General features: G+C 39.7%; 1 protein-coding gene across 1 annotated transcript in view; it reads right to left on the bottom strand.

Moving 5' to 3' along the window:
* Window positions 1–21,191, bottom strand: part of SORCS3 (sortilin related VPS10 domain containing receptor 3) — a 635,061-nt gene that overhangs the window by 85,136 nt on the left and 528,734 nt on the right. The window contains exons 12-14 of the mRNA XM_068961512.1: window positions 19,448–19,524; window positions 16,113–16,204; window positions 7,909–8,016 (exon numbers count right to left, since the gene is read on the bottom strand). Coding sequence (XP_068817613.1) covers window positions 7,909–8,016; window positions 16,113–16,204; window positions 19,448–19,524 — 277 coding nt within the window. The remainder of the gene's footprint in view (window positions 1–7,908; window positions 8,017–16,112; window positions 16,205–19,447; window positions 19,525–21,191) is intronic.

The raw sequence follows: 21,191 nt of genomic DNA, 5'->3' as shown, positions 1-21,191 counted from the left end.
TGTTATGACTTCGTGTCTGGCATCATAGTAAGTAAAATTCTTGGTGAATAACATCCCTGTCCTTGTCCCAAACACCGTGATCCTTCAGTGAACAATCCTTAGAGAATTCTAGTACCTTTCTTCAAATTTCAGTTCTGAGCCTAAAGTTTGAAACTCACATTCCTTGCTCTGCTTTCCTCTTACTGAATGTATGAGCTGAGCACTTAATTTCTCTGAGCTTCAGTGTTTTCCCTTGCCCAAGGACAATAATCCAATCTACCTGGGGGGATTACTGTGAGATGTCAGTGGCATCGAGTTTGAGAGTTCAGCAGACAGCTGACACAAAGGAAGGAGCAGAGCAGATGCAGGCTGGCTGACACTTGCTCCTGCTAGGGAGTATCTGCTTTCTTCCAAGGAAGCTGAACCCCTCCCTTTGGGGATTTCTTTTCCCCTGACAGGCTGCCAGGTTCTCCTTGGCCCCTGTAAAGGATCAACTGAATCACAACCAATTGGTTAAAATATTTCATATCAGGAAAGAATTTCAAATGTTGCTTTGAGACTGCAGAAAAGCAGTGTTTTCCCATATGATGCCACATCTGAGCCAAGCAAAAAAAGAGCTCTCCTTAAAACACTAATTTGGGGGCCAATAGCGAACCAAAGAGAAGGCAATGGCAACCCACTCCAGTACTCTTGCCTGGAAAATCCCATGGGTGGAGGAGCCTGGTAGGCTGCAGTCCATGGGGTCACGAAGAGTCGGACACAACTGAGCAACTTCACTTTGACTTTTCACTTCCATGCGTTGGAAGGAAATAGCAACCCACTCCAGTGTTCTTGCCTGGAGAATCCCAGGGACGAGGGAAGCTGGTAGGCTGCCGGTCTATGGGGTCGCACAAGAATCAGACACGACTGAAGCGACTTAGCAGCAGCAGCAGCGAACCAAAGAAACACAAGTGCTCTAACAGCCACGGGCATCTCTTCAACTGGAAAGCCTCTGCCTGAGACGGCAATAGGCCTTCCAGCTTGTCAATCACCCAGCCCTGTTCTAAGCCTTAAGTAATAAGAATGGTCACATTTCACTGTGAATTAGACTAGACTAGATGGTTCCTGTCAAGGTTACCTCGGGAATGTTGCAATAATAACCTTTGAAGAGACAGTGGAAAAAAAGAGCAATAAAAGCAAGCAAATCCCATGCCTGCAAGCTGGGGACTGTCTCCCCCACACAAATTCCTCTAAAAAAGCACGGTGTTAGAAAGTTGCATGCTCCTGAGCTTTGGCTTCTGGTAGAAGTGGAAGCTGGAAAGAGTCTGTGGATGGTGAAGGAAATAAGAAATTTCTAGAATGTTCCTTATTCTCTAACTGCCTTTCTGTGCCCACTGCCATTCTACCCACCCTGCTTCATCATCACCAATACGCACATTTGCACAGAGACAGGCACCACTCAGATTCCTCCCCAACTCCAGGCTCCCATAATTTGCAACTCCTGGATTCTGATCACATAGAGCACGTCAGGATATCTGGGGTCTATAACGTTCATTTCTGCACTCAATCAATCAATACATATATATGGTTAAATCCTCAGTGCTAGTACAAAACTGATGCAAACGGCAGTCAAAGAATAAGGTAACAGAGCTCTTCCCTCATGGGAACTTCAAGTCTGTGGTGTGTGTGCGTGTGCTTGTTTGAATATTTGCCTGTGTGTGTGTGCTTACATGTATATACATATCTTTGTATCTTAAGGGTATGAAGAGGGAGGAGAAGCTACTAAACCAAATGCCACTTTTGTCAATACGTATTGCCTAAAGCGTTGTGAAGGAAAAAAATATATGAGGTAGGACTACGTATAACATGGAGCCTGAACCTTTTCCGGTGGGCTAAAGGAAGATGTGCCAGAAGAACTAGTACATAAGCTGAGACCTGAAAGATACTTAATTAGAAGCTTAGTTATTCAAGTAGGGAAGACAGGTATATTCCAGAAGGATACACAGACAAAGACCCCAGGGCAGGAAGGTACCAGGGAATCAGAGAAGGGAGGTTAGAGCATGGGGGCCAGAAATGAGTTCTAAACATGGACTCAGTGTAGGCATTTGTAGACCATTCAGTGAGTTTGGACTTTATCTGAAAGGCAATGGAAAGCCTTCCACTTTGAAGAAGTTTTGAAGAAGGGTTTTGAGAACCCAATTTTAAGAACACTCTGAATATAAGTCAAATTTCTAAATATAACCTAAGACCCTTCACAGGTTCTACTGCTTAATATCACTTAATCTCAGGCATACGCTCTCATGGTTCTTTCGTTTGCTTTGAAGTCACTCATTCTCTCAACCAGTAATTGTTGGTTTCTACTATGCACCTACTCCCATTTTAGGCACTGCAGTTACGGTACTCAGCAAAACTGTTACAAATGTGTGCTTTCTTTGAATGTACACTCTACTACCTATAAATTGGTTTTCTACTGGTGAACTGCTATTGAAACTTCCAGACTGATTCAGTTGTCACTTTTTGTATATGTGAAGTTTTTACTTCCTTCTACTTATATCCTGGTTTTCTAACTAGGATTTCCTGAAGATTGTGTATCTCATTTCCCCCCACAGCAATACACTGGACTGAGAGCTCCTTAAAGGTAGAAAGAGTTATATTTACCTCTTTAATAGCCCTTAAAAGAGTCTAAAATATATTAGAATCTAATTAAATGTTTTTGAATTAATTAACTATGTAGTAGTCAGGGCTCTCTAGAGAAACAGAGTGAATAGGCGATAGCAATAGAAAAAGACACAGAGACAGGGATTGGAGAGACAGAGAGAGAGAGAGAGAGAGAGAGAGAGAGAGAGAGAGAGAGAGAGAGACTTACTATATGGAACTGCCTCATACAGTTAAGGGGGCTGACACGTCCCAAGCCCTGCAGAGTGGTTTAGCAAGCTGGAGAGACAGGAGGGCCAGTGGTGGAATCCCAAGCTTGAACCTCAGGAAAAGTGGAAGTTTCACTTGGAATCAAAGGCAAGAAAAAGCCATGTCCCATTTCAAATGCAGCCAGGCAAGAAGGATTCTCTCTTGCCCAGGGAAGAGTTAGCCTTTTAGTTCATTTTAGTTCTATCTAGATTTTCAACTGATTGGATAAGTTCCACCACATTAGGGACAATGATCTGTTTCACTGGGTCTACTGATTTAAATGCTAATCTTACCCAAAAACACCTTCACAGAAGCATCCACAATAATGTCTGACCAAGAATCTAGGTACCTCATGACCTAGTCAAGTTGACACATAACATTAATCATCACAAACTTATAAATATTTAAATGAATGTAACAGGGTAAGGCAATAAAACCTCAGTGTGAATGAGTTAGCCTTTCTTTCTGCCTGACTCTAGTTGAGCATCAGAGTCAGGGTTAAACAGAAAGAGGAAAGATACAGAATTCAAATAACCAACATCATTATTTGAATTACATCATTAGTAAGTTTTTGGTTAAATGGCAAGATTAAGCAATCTTGTCCCCAAATGGACTTCCTGTCCTTGAAATTCGTAAGAGATATATACAATTTTTTGAACTCCTGTTTCAGTCTTTGCATGGCCATTCCTTGAAGAAAAGCAGTGGTCATCCTAGGGGGTCACTTGGTTTTAAAGTCCTTTTTAAACCTAAAATTGAGACAGAAATTGCCTCTTGGCAATCATTCCAAAGACTACCTTTCTGCTATCTAAAGGGCCCTGGGTCATTTTCATACTACAGAAACTGATTTAATGAAAACTTAAAAATAGGAAGCTTAAATTGTTTATAGTCAGTTGGGTGTTTGCTTCCAAAACTCATCTTATTCCTTTGAAGACAAATACCTGCCTGTCTCAAATCCCATATAAGAAACTTATGCACTATTCTAGTTCCTTTTCTGCTTACTAACATTTAAAAGATCTTGATAAGCAAGGTCGAAGGGGGACAAAACTCTACCACACTCCTTGGAGTCTTATTGTGGAGGAAAGGAAAACAGAAGGGCTATATCATCTTTTCAGTAAATGATTTAGCCCTGAAGTCAACCTCCTTCATATCCATGTGACCAACTAAACCCCATCTGAAGTTAAGAAAAAAAAAAATTACTGTTTATGATTAGATAAATACAGAATTTAAACTATGGCCTTAAAGTTGCTGAGGAGTGCCAGGTAATGTACAGATTGGTGTATAAGCACTATTATTCAAAGGAATGCCCGAGAGAAGCATGAAGCGAGTTCAGTGTGGCCACATAGGGGAGAATGCAGGGTATATCACATAAAGAGATGAGAGCACAGAATAAAAGGAGGACTAGTATATCTCTTTGCTACATAAACAGGGAAAAGCTAACCTGAGGACCACTTATATTGTCACTGCCCAATCTTCTAGAGCTGTATCAATTTTCTAGGGCTTGTCATCAGGTCTGAAAAGCCACATCTGGCTTGATAAATTCAAAGCAGATTGCACAATCTAATTGAGTGTAAGTACCTTTGCCTTATAGAACTTGGAACTCATAACTTAAAACTCTGTAGTGGTTCTATTACAGGAGGTTCTAGAAAGGAAGGCATTCTTTTCATAGCTAGTGACAAAGTATGGGAAATAATTTGGAAAAGTCAGTTTACAAAAAAAGAAGGTGGTATTCCTAGTAGTCTGTGATATTCTTCCTGGAGTTCCTATGAAAATATTTTAATATCTTGGCAGAGTATTCTGCATAACATGACAGAGTCATTTGTTTATTTAATGCACAAGTATGCAAAGTCCACAAGGACAGGGATTTCTTCTTGATTTGCTCATCAATAAGAGTATCTGGCAAAAAGGTACCAATAGTTTTTTAGTAGTATAACTTTATAAAAGTTTTGCCACAATCCCAGATCCTTGAAATTTCCCTCTCATTTGTGTATCTCTGTTGTCTAAATCTCTCCATATATACATGTGTATCTATGTGTACATGTATACGTGTGCATATGTCTATATACAAAAATACTTGCACATACATATTCACTATACAAATATATCTACATATTTCTCAAATCATTTATATTTTAGAAATAAAATTTGTATGATGATAGTGTCTTTGAATATTTAGTCCTTGTGTTTATGCAATACATCATTGCTGTGTATTCACCAAATGATGAAGCTTTAGATGCTAAGCATTAATAAAATCTATATCTTAAATATTCTCTATGGCTTGAACAGCTAAACTTGCATACAATATTGTTCAGTTCAGTTCAGTTCAGTTGCTCAGTCATGTCCGACTCTTTGCAACCCCATGAATTGCAGCACTCCAGGCCTCCCTGTCCATCACCAACGCCCAGAGTTCACTCAAACTCACGTCCATCGAGTCCGTGATGCCATCCAGCCATCTCATCCTCTGTCGTTCCCCTTCTCCTCCTGCCCCCAATCCCTCCCAGCATCAGAGTCTTTTCCAATCAGTCAACTCTTCACATGAGGTAGCCAAAGTACTGGAGCTTCAGCTTTAGCGTCATTCCCTCCAAAGAACACCCAGGGCTGATCTCCTTCAGAATGGACTGGTTGGATCTCCTTGCAGTCCAAGGGACTCTCAGGAGTCTTCTCCAACACCACAGTTCAAAAGCATCAATTCTTCAGTGCTCAGCTTTCTTCACAGTCCAACTCTCACATCCATACATGACTACTGGAAAAATCATAGCCTTGACTAGACGGACCTTTGTTGGCAGAGTAATGTCTCTGCTTTTGAATATACTATCTAGGTTGGTCATAACTTTTCTTCCAGGGAGTAAGCATCTTTTAATTTCATGGCTGCAGTCACCATCTGCAGTGATTTTGGAGCCCCCCAAAATAAAGTCTGACACTGTTTCCACTGTTTCCCCATCTATTTCCCATGAAGTGATAGGACCAGATGCCATGATCTTCATTTTCTGAATGTTGAGCTTTAAGCCAACTTTTTCACTCTCCTCTTTCACTTTCACCAAGAGGTTTTTTAGTTCCTCTTCACTTTCTGCCATAAGGGTGTTGTCATCTGCATATCTGAGGTTATTGATATTTCTCCTGGCAATCTTGATTCCAGCTTGTGCTTCTTTTTTTGTTAACTCTTAATTAATCAAGTGACTCACCAGCTTACCCACAGAGTTCACTTGTTATCATAGAAACTTTAATCAGAAATTTAGATGGTAAGATATCTGTTTTAGAGGATATTTTAGCATACTGAAAAGAAATTGCTGTAAAACTCATATTAAAGCTGTACTTCCTGAGTAACAAATTCTACAGGAAATCCTCACACTGTACAACAGAATTGTCTAGAGAAGTCCTGTCATGGCAAAGGTTTGCAGCTAACGACACCAGTTACAAATGAAATACATCCACTGGGAAGATTTATAGTAGCAGTTCCTCATAGGGTTTGACATCATCTCTTTCACTTTCCAGCCATAGAGTCTATGTGCCAAACACAAACAACATGCTCAAAAATGAGTGTTAAGGCTTTAAAAGACACATTTCACAAACCCTTGAAGTTTGAGACAGGTCTGTACAGGCAATTTGGAAAATTTAGAGAGAGTTAAAGATAATTTAAAATTGCTCTTTGCTGCATTTGTTCCAAATAATTTTAAAGACATACTGTGGAGCCAAATTTTCTGTTATGAACATTTTTGAAATAATGAGGACATTGAAAATCCTATAAGACTCTTGCTGTAGACAAATCCTGTAGATAAGAAACCCCTTTGTAGTGTTTCTGCTGAATTTCTTAGGGCTGGACTTTTGTCCATTTGTTCTGTCTGCTTGTTTTCCCCAATTTGTGCACCATTTTCCATCATGGCTGGGTTCTTTCTGTATTTCTCAAAGCTCAAAGAAGTGGCTGGACTACTCTCTGGATATGAGGATGGAAGTAGAGGTGAGGAACATGGTAAAAGTGGTCCAGTCTGGGGCTAGATTATAACATTTGATCAAAACTGCACATCCACAGTTATGAATAATTTTTTAACATCACTCTGGGGGAAAAGCAAAGCATAGGAATTAGCCATTTGCCTCCTCCTCAGAGCTCATCAGTCTCCTCAGGAAGACTGATTCTAGCTATAAAGAAATTAATGAACACAAAGGTTAAAAGAACAGCAGTCTCTCTTAGAGTAAAAAGACAACCTTCCCCCAAACCAGTCCAGAAGCACTCTGTAAGCCTTTCTGTGACAACTCCACAGTACAGCAAATTCCCCTTAATCTTGCTCAGAGACTCCCTGCATTCTGTCCAGTGAATAATTAAAGTGTGAAGTATTCTAGTCTCTTGGGATTGGGGAAGGTGAGGTGCGGTGCGCTTTGGTATTACTGGTGAAGTATTACCGTAACTATTCCCCCATGGTCCTCTACATACACAAGTGCACACACACACATGGGTCATCCATTTTTTGAAAATTAGATTTTGATATATTTTTAGAAAACATCAAGTTATCTTCTTTAATATTCAGAAAGTACTTTGGGGCTTTATATAGCTTCGGATATATATCCCCACCATCTATTCACACTGTAAAAGACTATGGAAAATTTTTCACAGCAAATGAATCTGAAGTGGAACAACAGTAACTGTGTGTATGTGTCTCACAGACTCCAGGAGGTTCCTATTAAACATTCCCTGTTTTCAGTAAGTTGGCTGTTTCATTCTCTCTGTCCCCATCTTTAGTCCTTTACTGGGCTGTTTTGGAAAAAGAAAACACATCTGAACCTTAAGTTTTCTGTTTGCTTAGGTTTTGGATAAATGGAAATTTGTTACAATACTGTAATTCTATGAGAAACCCTAAATTTTCTATTAGAAGCCCAGCTTCTGTAATCCCGTCAGTAGCCGTTTGAATTGGTGGGTGTGAGCATCTTACAGATGAGGAAACTTTGGCCCAGAGACTGAAATGCTTCAGTGTAAGCCTCCCTGGGGAAAACCCACAGCCTCCCGTGGAAGCAGAAACCAAGCCCCTGGATTCCTCTCAGCCACAAAGAAGTACTCACGTCATAATCTGGGTCTCCACGCCTGCCTCCACCAGGGCCCCATCCACAAAGAGAGGAACCGAAGTGAAACCGTACTTGTCCCAGGAGTGGCCCTCGTCAAAACTCACCCTGGGTTGGAAACAAGAACATGGAAGAGACAGCTGAAGAGAAAACCACACTCTTTCACAACTGCTTCTCAGTTATTAAATTCTCCTCTTATCTCATTTTATGGCAGTGTGGATTATCAATAGGCATTAATCTTCAACATCTCTCTATATTATTATGAGATTTGATCAAAACGGCATTTCCTGGCCCAGGCAGAGACAGCCCCAAGAACTGCAAAAATATTTCAACATCTTAGAATTGGGAAAAAAAAAAAAAAAAGCCAGGCAGGAGGGCTTAGTGGATGGAGTGTCACATTTCAAGTACTCAGAATGAAACCTGAGGTGCAATTACAGCACAATCAATTCAGTCTCGGAGTTTTTGACACGGATAAATTGAGTAGTGTGGGGTGTACTGTATGGGAAGGGAGGTGTGTGTCTTTCAGATCAGAAAATAGCAAGTTCCTATTTGTTCAGAATGGATGAAGCATCATTTTCCCTCCCTGATGTCACTTTAAGGGGCTTTTAGGAACAAGTACTGAGTGCCTGAGACCTTCTGGGCAACACTGTTCCATCTTTTGACCAGTGAGAAAAGGAAGGCCTGGCCCTTTGTGGACATAGCATCTGAAACTCTTTAAAAGGATGCTGCTTAATGAAGAAGATTTGAGCAATCTTGAGCGGTCAATTCCTTAATAATATCCCTTTCTTGATATTATGGAGTTCCCAACTGTTGCTTGATTTAACCACAGGACAAAGTTCAAAGACCATCTTCTCTGAGAAACTTTTCTCAACACTCCTCCTTCCCAAAAGCAGCTTTACTTGCTTCATTTTCTGCAATCCTTTTGCCTGGTTAGTTCTTAATTCTTCTCTGACTCCACAACACACAGTTCTCTGAGTTCAACTGTAGAAACTCTATTTTCCTACAACATTCAGGCCTTCCCCTATCATAGTGCTGAGTGATGAATTCTTAACTCACCTGGAATCCCTCTGCTCAACATTATAATCGTGTATATTCAGGGGTCACATAGGTTATGTTCATTGTCTGACCACCCCCATCCTCTTGATATCACCTTTATTATAACGCTTCTTACCTGATGTTACATACAGTTTTAAAACATATGTCTGACTCTCTCAATGAACTGTAATCTTTTTGAGGTCAAAGACCATACTATTCATTTTTGCATTCCTAGTAATTAGCAGAAACATTGGCACAAGGTACTATATAAATGTTAAATGAATATATAAATTTTTTAAAAAAGGAATGAGTAAGAAAACTCTCCTAATCTATCTAGGCACTTTTCAAGCATGACTTATGCTAACATCCATGAACTAACATCCATACAAATCTCTGTCCCCATTACTAGTCAACCTACTCAGTCCAGTCTCTGCAAATTTGTCTCTCTATCTTATTCTCTCTTCCCAAATAAACTGATCTTAAAAATAAGAAAGTCAATCTCTTTACTCAGCTAGAAAAACTAGTCTGTCATGAAACAAGTTTTATATTTCTGGTATACCTAGGCCTGCTTATAAACAAAATCAGTCAGCGGTCATAAAAATTTTTCAGTTCAGTTCAGCTGCTCAGTTGTGTCCGACTCTTTGTGACCCCATAGACTGCAGCATGCCAGGCTTCTGTCCATCACCAACTCCCGGAGCTTGCTCAAACTCATGTCCACTGAGCTGGTGATATCATCCAACCATGTCATCCTCAGTAGTTCCTAAATTATCAGCATCAATCTTGACTTTTATTTTCTCTTAAACAACTTTACTGAGATATCTTTGACATTAAAAAAAAATTGTACATATTTAAAGTGTAAAATGATATTTTGATAGATAGATAGAGATATAGTGAAAGGTTGGTCACAATGAAGCTGATCTCTGAGCGGGTGGGAATGGAGAATGGGCAGGAGGGAGAAATGGTCAAAGGTACAAAGTTTCAGTTATGCAATGAATGAGTTCTTAGAGATCTAATGTACAGCACGATGATGATAGTTAATCTTATTTCGACTTTTACGGACTTGGCTTATTTTTTTAATAGGCTGAGGCTAAATAATCATTGATGTGGAACCAGAGGAAGCTGGGCAAATCTGAACTGCTTCTCATGGAAATGAGTTTCTCATTTTAAAAGTGAAAGGAGAGTATAATTAGGAATGGGTTTACCTTTCTTGCCATGTATCCTCTTGGTTTGATTCCTAATGAATCACAGGTGCTTCAAAATATGTCAAAAAATGTATTTATTTAGCTCCTGCTTTATTTTGACAACTTTGGATTGACTATTGTCTTGATAGGAAAACGTCAAAGTAGTTATTAAAGGCCTCTGTCCTGGTCTCATTCTCAGTTTCCTTAATGATGAAGGTCAGCAGAAAAAAATTGCCATGAGTGCCACCAGCATCCCAGGGAAGGAGAAGCCTTCAAATCACTGCCATTAATAGGGCAGAGGAGAGCCATCTTTACTTTATACATGAAGCTAAGATACCACAAAGTAGAAACAGGGACCATTCACAGCCTTCTGAGCTCTGAGTTCTGAGATGGAACTTCCCAAGAAAAACTAAGCCCACGGTGAAGAAATAGGTTGTTGGAAAATGAAAGCATGCTGCATGAACTGAATCTACATGAAGGAGCAAAAGCATGGACTAAATGGGAGGATAGGGTCAGCCAAAGGAACTAGGAAATGCCAACATCCAAGTGGGAAGACTAACCTAGACAAGAGCCAAAGTCTATAGATGATGCAAAACGAGCATAAACAAGCAGAAAACCTCCAGAGCCAGGCTGAGGGATGAATGCCGTGACTATAATTTACAGTCTGTGTATCACTAGGAAGCCCAAGTTTGTGCCACTCAAGTGACTTTCTGAGATCAGTAATTTCTAGCACCCAAATTTCTCAAACTGAGAAAACCAAAACTCCTAAAGAAAATCCACAAAATACAACATTATAAAAATTAATCTCTTGAGTATCAGAAATTTGGGTCTGCCAATTGTGGGAGCTATTCTTTCAGATATCTAGGAGCTTTTAATGTTCTGAAGTAACTATATTGAATGGTAACCCCACAGAACCCACCTTCTCCTTCCCAATTCGTAGCTCATTAATGGGAAAGACAAAGGAACTGGGAATTCTTTTAGGCGTATAGGTAAAGCTGAAATGATAAGATCACCAGTACCAGGGAGAAAAGAGTAAAGTTACCATTGACCTCTAAATAGTGACAAGACAGGACTATAAAACATAGAATTCACCTATAAATATTTAATTATGTGCCTGGTCTGGCAGAAGCCTATGTGTAGGGATAAGCAGTGAACAAGAAATGCCCTAGTTTCACTGGAATTATATTCTAGTTTGAGGAGACAAACAACATGTAGATAAATGGGCTAAAAATATGTAAAAAATAAGTGTCATAAAGACAGTTAAAATAGAGTGATATGATAGGGAGTGAAGCTACTTTGCATTGAAAATTTAAGAAAGTCCTCTCTGAGGAGGTGACATTTAAACTGAGATCTGAATGATAATAAGGAATTTGCTATGCAAAGATCAAGGTGAGAGCCATTCTGGAGGGCAGATCTGGTGTGAAATGAAGAATAGAAGGCCAGTAGGTAGTTGTAGATTAGTGGAAGAGGGCTTGACAGGAGGAAATGGAGTCAAGAAAATAAGGCTGGGGCAGATTACAAATGACTTTGCTTTCAAATTGAAATGCGAAGAGAGGATCTGATTTAACCATTACAAGATAATTTTGATTCCTTTGTGGTGAGTGGACTGTCAGGGCCCAAACAGGATGTAGGGAGATGAATCAGTGTGTGTGTGTGGGCGGGGGTGGGGGTGTGTGGGGGTGTGTTGGGGCTAAGGGGAGGTGTGGTAATTCTAAGAGGCCAAGTAAGAGAAGGGGCTTGGAGAGAGGTTATAATAGTGGATATAGAAAGAGATGGAGAGATTGAGGCTATTCTTACAGGTAAAGTCAATAAGACTTTTAGGATATTTTTACAGATAAAATCAATAGGCTTTTGCTTGAACAAAAAGAAATCACAGACAACATGAATTTGGGGGGTTAAGCAACTGAGGTAGGGAAATGGGAAGAATAGGAGAAGCAAAGCTTTCTGTTGTTTTGTTTGTTTCTGCTCAGTCCACCTAGGCTGAGATGTGCTTTGGATTTCCATGCTGTAACACTGTCAAGAAGTCCTTTGGATGGATGCATCCAGATTTATGGAGAGAGATCAAAGCCAGGGATGTAGAATTGGCTGTCACTTATAAGATAAGATCAACTTAAAGCAGAATACTTCATTTTAAAAAAAAAAGCAAAGATTCCCATAGCCAGAGAAAGGAAAAACAATAACTCTCATGAGAAGCTCAAGCTGAAAAAAAAAAAGAAAAAAACTTAGGTGATTGTCAATCACAAGATAAATATTTTCCAGCAAGGTCACTTTTGTGATAATCAAGTCATTGTGAGTCTAAGATGTGTTCACAGACAGCTAGCATATGCAAGAGAAGAAATTATCCTTTCACCAGATCCTAAACACTATGTTCAGTTTCAATCATTGTAGAAAACTGACAATCAATGTGATTAAAATTAAGAAACAAGTTGTTCTAGAAACAGGTTCTATGAATTGAATCAAACTTAAGGGAAAGAAGAATAAGAGCTGAATAATTTACCATCACCTTTTAACTTTTTAAGTAAGAAAGATCCAAATAGTTCAGCACACAAAAATAATTGTTGCCTACAGAAAAGGGGTAATGTCTGCAAATGAAATTAGAATGTGGATAGATGTGTGAAAATATCAGTTTAAAAATACAGATAGAATAAGGTAGAAAAGATTTGTATTCTCATAATTGTTCTTAAAAAGAAAGTCAAATATATGAACAACAACAACAAAAAAAATGAGTATTCTGTCTTGTCTTTGGCATATCCCAACCCCTACACTAATACTGGAGAAATAGTATAGGCTCAATGAATATGTGAGAAATAAATGAACAAATGCCTGGAAGCAGTCTTGAATTGCATATCTGATCACTTTCCACAACTTAGAAAGCCTAGCCAGAGCCATCTCTTTCGGTCCTTTCCAAGTGTAGGACTCTAAAATTCACACCCATTTCTGGAACAGAGTTACTCTGCATAGGTCTGGGCAGCAAAACAAGGACTGACAGACAGAAATTGCAAGTAGATTCATTACTGTTCAGCACAAAGCTAACTTTCTAACAACTAAAGCTGATGTACAAGGTGGGCATCCATCTGTAAGCTGGTCAGCTCTGTGTTGTCAGAGAGGTATCTGCTGTACTGTGTCTCCTCAAGACCCTTCCTAACACCATGCATTGGTGACTTTATCATACTGAGATGAGAGCCGCTAAAAGGAATAAAATCTTTCAACAACAATCAGAGTCCTCCCCTGAATACTCAAGCACAGAGAGAGAGTTATAATGGTCATCGATGATCAATGTTCCTCCCTTGGGTTAGGTGTATTGCTCCATTTTACATTATCCCAAATGCTTGAGGTGATGGCAATGAAGCTACATGGGAGTCCTTAAGAACAGCATATGCATTTTCACTTCTCAGAGGCACACACTGGTTGGAACTATTGTTTTCGTGTGAATGTTTCTCTGAACAAAAATGCCAGTGCTCATAACCACTTATAGAAGAGCAAAGGAACAAAAATGGCCAGGTGCTGTTTTGTTTTCAGTTTCCAAGAACATTCTGTTGAAAGGAGACACTGACAGTTTGTCAGGGCTAAGCAAATAGGAGGATCCCTGTCTACCCGTTGGAGAAGGCAATGGCACCCCACTCCAGTACTCTTGCCTGGAAAATCCCATGGACGGAGGAGCCTGGTAGGCGGCAGTCCATGGGGTTGCTAAGAGTCGGACATGACTGAGCGACTTCACGTTCACTGTTCACTTTCATGCATTGGAGAAGGAAATGGCAACTCACTCCAGTGTTCTTGCCTGGAGAATCCCAGAGACAGAGGAGCCTGGTGGGCTGCCATCTATGGGGTCGCACAGAGTTGGACATGACTGAAGCAACTTAGCAGCAGCAGCAGATGTCTACCCACTGATAAGTAACTCTATTATAAGTTTTCATTAGAGCATTGCATTCCATGGGGCTCTATTATTCATTTCACTCTAATGCTTCTAAGGTACAAAGGTAATACTAATAATACTGGATGGAGGGCTTACCTGAAATAGCACTTAAATTCTAATCTCAATGGATCTAAGTGTACACAGTCACAAATGGATGGGTTCATTTGTATGCTGTTTTGTCTCCATGCATATCTAGCTACCTATCATTTCAATTTATAGGAAACAGCATGCCTTGTTAGCTGAGCTAAAGTTTCCCCAGCTTTTCAATTATTGCTCCATTTTTTTTCTGAAAGGTGATATAGCTATTATTTAAATTTGAGAGCCACTATACCCTTGCAGGAGAGTGGGTAGGCCAATGTCTTTTTCTTATGCAAATATATATACATCTGTGTATGCTGCCAAAATAATGTCAGTCTGAGACCTACTACAGAAAAGAACAATGAACTGATTACTTAACCTTTCTTCCACTTAAAATAAGCTATTTGTTTACCTTGAAGGTTGTAACTTAATTAGAAGCTACTGGTGATGAAGAAATTGCATTTGAGTTTCACAAACTTGCAACTCATAAGCCAGCCAGAGACAAAGTCAAGAAGTTTATAAGGAAATATTGATGATAATGATAAGGTCAGGCCCTTACAAAACACTCACTCAGCTTTTAAAGAGGAGTGCAAAGAATTCTTGAACGAGCTAAGTGCCACTGTTGTCTGATGACACACTCAGTAGCTGGCATTTAACCATTGCAAGGACTATTCCAGAGAAGGGCATTCATTAGTAGACAAGTAAGCAGACACCATGGGTGGTAACTAACTTTAGGGAAATATCTGTAGCATTTACGACAGTATCAACATCCTCTAAATGGAAAAAAATTTTGTTTCAAGAGCTTAGTTTGAACAATCATCTTTAATATTTTGTAAATTGAAGTGAACAAAGTGAACAAATTGGGGTAATATTATCATTACTATTATAAGAGAAAATTCAATAGGAATGTAGCTATTTTTTTTTTCTGAGCTCTATAAATATTTTCTGAACAAAAAATATATTTCATGGAATAAGGGAAATATCAAACTTTGCATTAATGACTTTGAGAAGCAACATTTGATCCTGTCACATTTTCCTGAGTGAATATTAAATAATTTTCCCAAGTTGGATAGCAATGCTTAGAATACAATGATAAGGGCTAAGAGATGTTACTTTTCTTGGTTAAAAAAAATAACTTGATGAACTTAAGAGTCAAGCTGTCTTCTCTAGAAGTGTAAGCCCTCCTCAGTCCTCAACAGAGCGAGCTCTTCCTACTACAGAGAGAGAGGTCTTGGTACTAGACGGAATTACCTATGGATTCTACCCAAATGCCTTAAACTTGTGCTTTAGTTCTTCTGAATCCTACCATCCTTACTTACTCACTTTCTTGATTCCAACCAAATACAATCTTCAGAGCACTCCCTATGTCTCCTGAATTCCAGGCTTGGTCAGAGTTTTCTTGTCCCTTGGCTTTCCTCCCATCACTTCTACTCCTGCTCATGGCATCCTTTCTTCAAGGATCAGCCCTCATGCCACCTATGGTATGAAGACCCCCACCCCTGCTCACACACTGGGGGTATGGGGGCTCCATCCAGCCTCAGGATTCCAGCAATGCACAGAGTCAGCATCCTTGTGCAGGCATTGCTTAGATTTATGATAATATGTGGACAATCTAAACTCCATATCTTGATTATGATCTCCCAGAGGACAAAGACCATGTAATAACACTCTGTGTGCTTATTAAAGTATCTGGAAAATTAGCAGGTAAAAGAGAACCATATTGATGACAGAAACCCAGCTTGGTGCTGCCAGGTACTAGCTGTGTAGCTGAGTAATATATTTAATATGCTTGCATTTTAATACTATTCATTATACTTCTTCATCTAAATCATCTGGTCTACTACTGTTATCTAAGAGTTGGATGATGTAATGTACATTAAATGAAGGGGTGGGTAAAGAAATAGATGAAGAAATGGGTATAAAACCATGCATAACAACTTGTCCTAATATTTTCCACTGAAGAGTTTTTCATTAATAGGGTAGGAAGCTGTCCTTACCACAAATGCCTGACTGGCAGAGGTGTGTGTTTCATGGCCACGAGGGCGCCACCCCAGTCTAGGAACCAGACATTGTACTCTTCATCAAAGATCTGGAACAACAACAACAATAACGATCATAGCAACACCTTACATTTGCATGGTGCTTGAAAGTTTACAAAGTTTTTCACATATATTGTTTCATCTAGATTCTGAGCCTTCCAACAATCTTATCAAGAAGTTTGACAAGGGAGGTCATCCCCATTTAATAGATGAAAAAATGGGCTAGCAGAGAACAAATAACTGTCAACTGTCCCTAAATCCACTCAAATGGCATTTCCAGGGTTCTTTCCCCTAGTACTGTGAGTCAGTGTGCCACAAGAAATTCAGGCAACAAGACCCATGCTCAACTAGATGACCCAATGGAAAACATAGCTTCAAAAAACTTTTTCATCTGAGTATGTTACTAGTCAGCTTTCTCTTTCTCATCTTTTCAAATGAGACATTTGCTAATTTATAAATGGTCTGTGTCTCATTCAGTCATGTCAGACTCTTTATGACCCCATGGACTGCAGCACGCCAGGCTTCCCTATACTTCACCGTCTCCCAGAGTTTGCTCAAACTCATGTTCATTGAGTAGGTGATGTATCATATAGTAGGGTGATAAACTTTCTAGGAACTTAAAAGACAATCCCTTTTAGATATGGAGACATTAAAGTCTACATGATAACAGAGTTCTCAGACTTAGTCACCACATCCTAAGTTCCCATGCTAGTTGAATGAAGATTTAAGTCTAGTGCTTGGGGATCCTTACACTAAATGTTCAATGAGACACCATGCTTTCTGAGGTGCAGAGTTACTCATTCTTTGACTCATTCTTTTGTCTATTACCTATCAATCCTTCCACTCACTAATCGATTTATTCAGTGATCTATCCATCTATCTGCATAAGCATTTACTAAGCACCTAAGATGATACAAGTCTCAGAGCCTTAGCTCGACCTAACCCCGCATACAGCAACACTTCTATAATTTATGACTTTGAAGTCTTCAACCTAAGACAGAAAAAATTTTCTCCACCAGAGAACAAGTTCTTTCCTCTAGATCTTCTAGAGAAAAGTGGAATTAGAGAATTCCTCCAGTTCTTACAAGCTGGATGGAGAGGTTGGGGTGGTGGGTTAAGTGAGGCGTACTAGAAGGGGTAAAAAGATATAAGCAGAGTTAAAAAGGAGGGGATAGGAGGAATAGTGTCCCCTGTAAATATGACTCAGAGAACACCATAGAGAAAAGGAAATGGACTCTCGGGCCTAAGCCTTTCAACTGGTTTTCTTTCTCATATTTGCCTTTAAATGTCCCCACTAATGGTGAGCTTTCATGCACAGAAGACTTAAAGATTATTGGTTTTTATATTCCATATATAAACATAGACTCTGAGTCTGAGTTGAAAAGTGGACTCTATGAATAGAAGCACTGGATCAAAGTCTGAGAGTAAGGACTACAGGATGATTCTCAGTATTGAGGAAAAGAAAAAAGTTAATTTTCTTCATACTATTCTCTCTCAAATATTTTTCTGGCCACTTCTAACTCTTGCCCTGTTCAGCACTGTAGTGGAAGCTGGAATGCTTAGCTGTTTGGGAAAAGAGACAAGGAAACCCAAGTAGTGACAACACAAGGAAGGAATGTTGCAGTGGCCACCTGGCCAGGTGAGCTAGTCCTTGTATCCAGGGACAATATTTTGTCTGTTGTGAATTTCTGGACCAGAAGAATTTACGTTCCAGTTTCTACCCCACTTGGCACTTATAAGAGAATATCTTATGTTTTGAAAGTATGTTCTTATTTATGTGTCTGTTCCTCATCCAGCTGATTCCCTTGTGGGCAGGAATCTTAATTTATTCTTTGGAGTAGGCCTTACAGTAGTTAATATAGGGGTCGTGTCTAGTATGTCCTTGGTAACTTTTTTTAATTTTTTTTTTTTTTGGATAAGTGGTAGTAGTGGAAGTGATGGCAATGGGGGTGGTAATGATGATGATGTTGGTGATGGTGATAATAATCTTCACTAAGGGACCCAAACAGAAAGTTGTGCAAGTAGATTTCAGATAGTTGCTTCATCTTCATCATTAAGACATTCAATACTCATCCTCTTTCTTCCTCAGATAGAAACCTTCTCATTTTAAGGTTTAGGAAAATGTCAGTTCTTCTCGTGAAGTCTTTCCCAGTTTGCCCAAGTAAAATTAATTCCTCCCGTTTCTCTGCAAGCTAATAATGACACTAAAATAACACAATCTAACTACAGTTATTTATGAACCTGTTTCCTCTACTTAATTTTGAGCTCCATGGGAAAAGGGACTCAAAAGTATTCAATGGCCTCATCAGGTTTATACTTGACACCTAGTTGACACTGTATAAGTCTGAGTTGTCCAATATAGTAGCTACAAGAGACAATTTAAATTTAAATTGATTAAAATAAAATTAAAAATTCACTCCTCTGTCACCCTAGCCATATTTCAAGTGTGCAACAAACACAAAGGACAGTATATATACAGAACATTTTCCTTATTGCTGAAAGTTCTATTGGACAGCACTACAAGCAAAAATGTTTATAAAATTGAATTAATTTTTCATATGGTCATATATCTATTAAGCAGTCTCATCCTTAACTAAGGTTGGGCCCACATATTACTTAAGGCATCACAGATGGCTTAAGCCACTTCCGTGGCTTTGCTGGTCTTAGTATTCTATGCCCTTAACCTTGTAGATAGCTTCCCTGGTGGCTCAGAGGTTAAAGCGTCTGCCTCCAATGTGGGAAACCCGGGTTCAATCCCTGGGTCGGGAAGATCCCCTGGAGAAGGAAATGGCAACCCACTCCAGTATTGTTGCCTGGAGAATCCCATGGACAGAGGAGCTCGGTAGGCTACAGTCCACGGGGTCACAAAGAGTCGGACACGACTGAGTGACTTTACTTCACTAACCTTGTAGATAAAGGAACAGACCTAGAAAGGTAAAGAGACCTGCTTGCCAAGATCCTGTGGTGCATTAATGATACAAAATTGTTTTATTGATTGTATCCCCTCACACAGGCATGGTAATTAGCATCTGGTGACTGTTCCATACCATTTGCTGAATGAAAGAATGAACAAACTAGGGAAACCCCAGTTCTTCTTATTCCTTGCCCAGCTCTTCCCATTTTACCCCATTGCTCATCGATTCTTCCAGCTACATTGACCAAACAGAACTGCTGCTTTAATTTTTTTTTTTACAAATAAAAAGTCACAATGAGCCTGAGAATCCATAGATAAGAGAACTATTGGCAGAATTTGCCCTAAATATCTCTTCTCTGTTCCCAAATCTCTCAGTTACCTGTCTCCATGTGTTGCCCCCATCAGAAGAGATGAATACACTGATGTCAGTATATGAGAGCTCCGGACCAATGTTGCCTAAAACAGAAGCAGATTATTTGAAAATGTCAGGCACTTTACAGATTACGTGTGCTTGGGGTTGAGGAAAGGGGTAGCAGAGAGTAAAGGTTTTCCAAGTAATGTTTCGAATATATTTATGTAGTTTTTTCTTGGTGTCATATCAAAACCCCAGCAGGAAGAAAACCTAACATGGAAAACAACAAATAAATAAATAATACAAGAGGGATGCCTGTTTAAAAGGCAACATCCAAAGACCAAATATTGATTAGCTTGGATCTCTTGAACTATTCATTCTGTATATCATTAGTCTTTCCAAAATTGATCTTGACGATGGCAAAGATCAGAAGAGTAAACAGTTATGCTAGCCTAGGAACACCTTTCTTCTCATATGTAATTTTATGTTAAGAAAAATTGGTGTATGTGTGAGTATGTATATGTGTGTGTGTGTGTGTGTGTGTGTGTGCATGTGTGTATCTGTTTCCAAGTTAAACCTGTCAAAATATTTCTTGTGTGCCAGGCCACTGAATAAACCAATAGTACAGAAAATGTACCCACAGTGATAGAGTTTCCAGAAGAAGAGGACAATATTCAGCAGACCATGGTCGTCAAGTACCTGGCGGAGGAAATGGCAACCCATTTCAATATTCTCACCTGGAGGATCCCATGGACAGAGGAGCCTGTGGGCTACAGTCCATGGGGTCCCAAGACTTAGCGACTTAGCAACTAAGCCATGGTCATCAAGCATGGTAGGAGAAGTCACCTGGATCACACCTGGGCTGACCACAATTCCTGTCTTATTCCTTCACACCTTTTCTCTGCCCCCTTCTTTTTCTTCCCTTTGCATCACTTTGTGGTTATATTTGTATAAACAAGAAAGTAGTTAAGATTTTCTAGCCTACCCATATTGCCCAAGTTTACCCACAAACCCTTTGGTCCCAGAACAAATGTCCCAAACTTAAAAGAGAGCTGCTGAACAAATAATTGTAAAACAGATGAATGAGGAAACATGTGATTGAATTATGTCATGATGCTGATGTGCGTTTGGGGAGGTCTTTAGAAGCAGGAAAGTGCCCTAAACATGTAAGAATTTATCATTGAGGCTGATATTTTTTCTTTAAAAATAGCAGGAAGGGAATGTTAGCTCCCACACATCTGTAGCCTAAATAAGAGCACAATAAAAATGCAATAATGAAAATGTTAATTGAGCTCCTGACATTTAATGCTTCAAAATGAGAAATTAAACCCAGGCTACAGCTTGTCAAGCTCACATCAGCATCAGGGAGCACACAGCTAGCCAACTTGTTTTGACACTCAGACTTCCAAAAATAACCCTAGGGCTCAGGGCTCAGGCAGTCAGTACCAGTGGAGTGGGGAGTGGCATGGTGAACAGTTCTGAGGAGCTGTGTCTAGAATCTGGAATTCAGCTCTTCAGATCCAGGTTTTGGAAGACACAGAAATGAAGAAAGTAAAGAGGGACACGACAGAGAATGTCAACTTGTCCTTTAATCATGGCCACCTGGAGCACTGTGCTAAAGATGCTGAGCCCATGTTTGGTTTCAATAGAATAGAGTTTGGCGATTGATTAGTAACATCTACTGAGGGTGGTAGAGACACAGGTTGGCAGGGGTATAGTCCCCCAAGAGGTAGAATCTGCCAGCCCTGTCAGGGCTTAGCATCTGTTACAT

This window comes from Capricornis sumatraensis, chromosome 23 (genome assembly GCF_032405125.1).
Source record: "Capricornis sumatraensis isolate serow.1 chromosome 23, serow.2, whole genome shotgun sequence".
NCBI lineage: Eukaryota > Metazoa > Chordata > Mammalia > Artiodactyla > Bovidae > Capricornis > Capricornis sumatraensis.
This window is presented reverse-complemented; position numbering and strand designations above follow the sequence as displayed.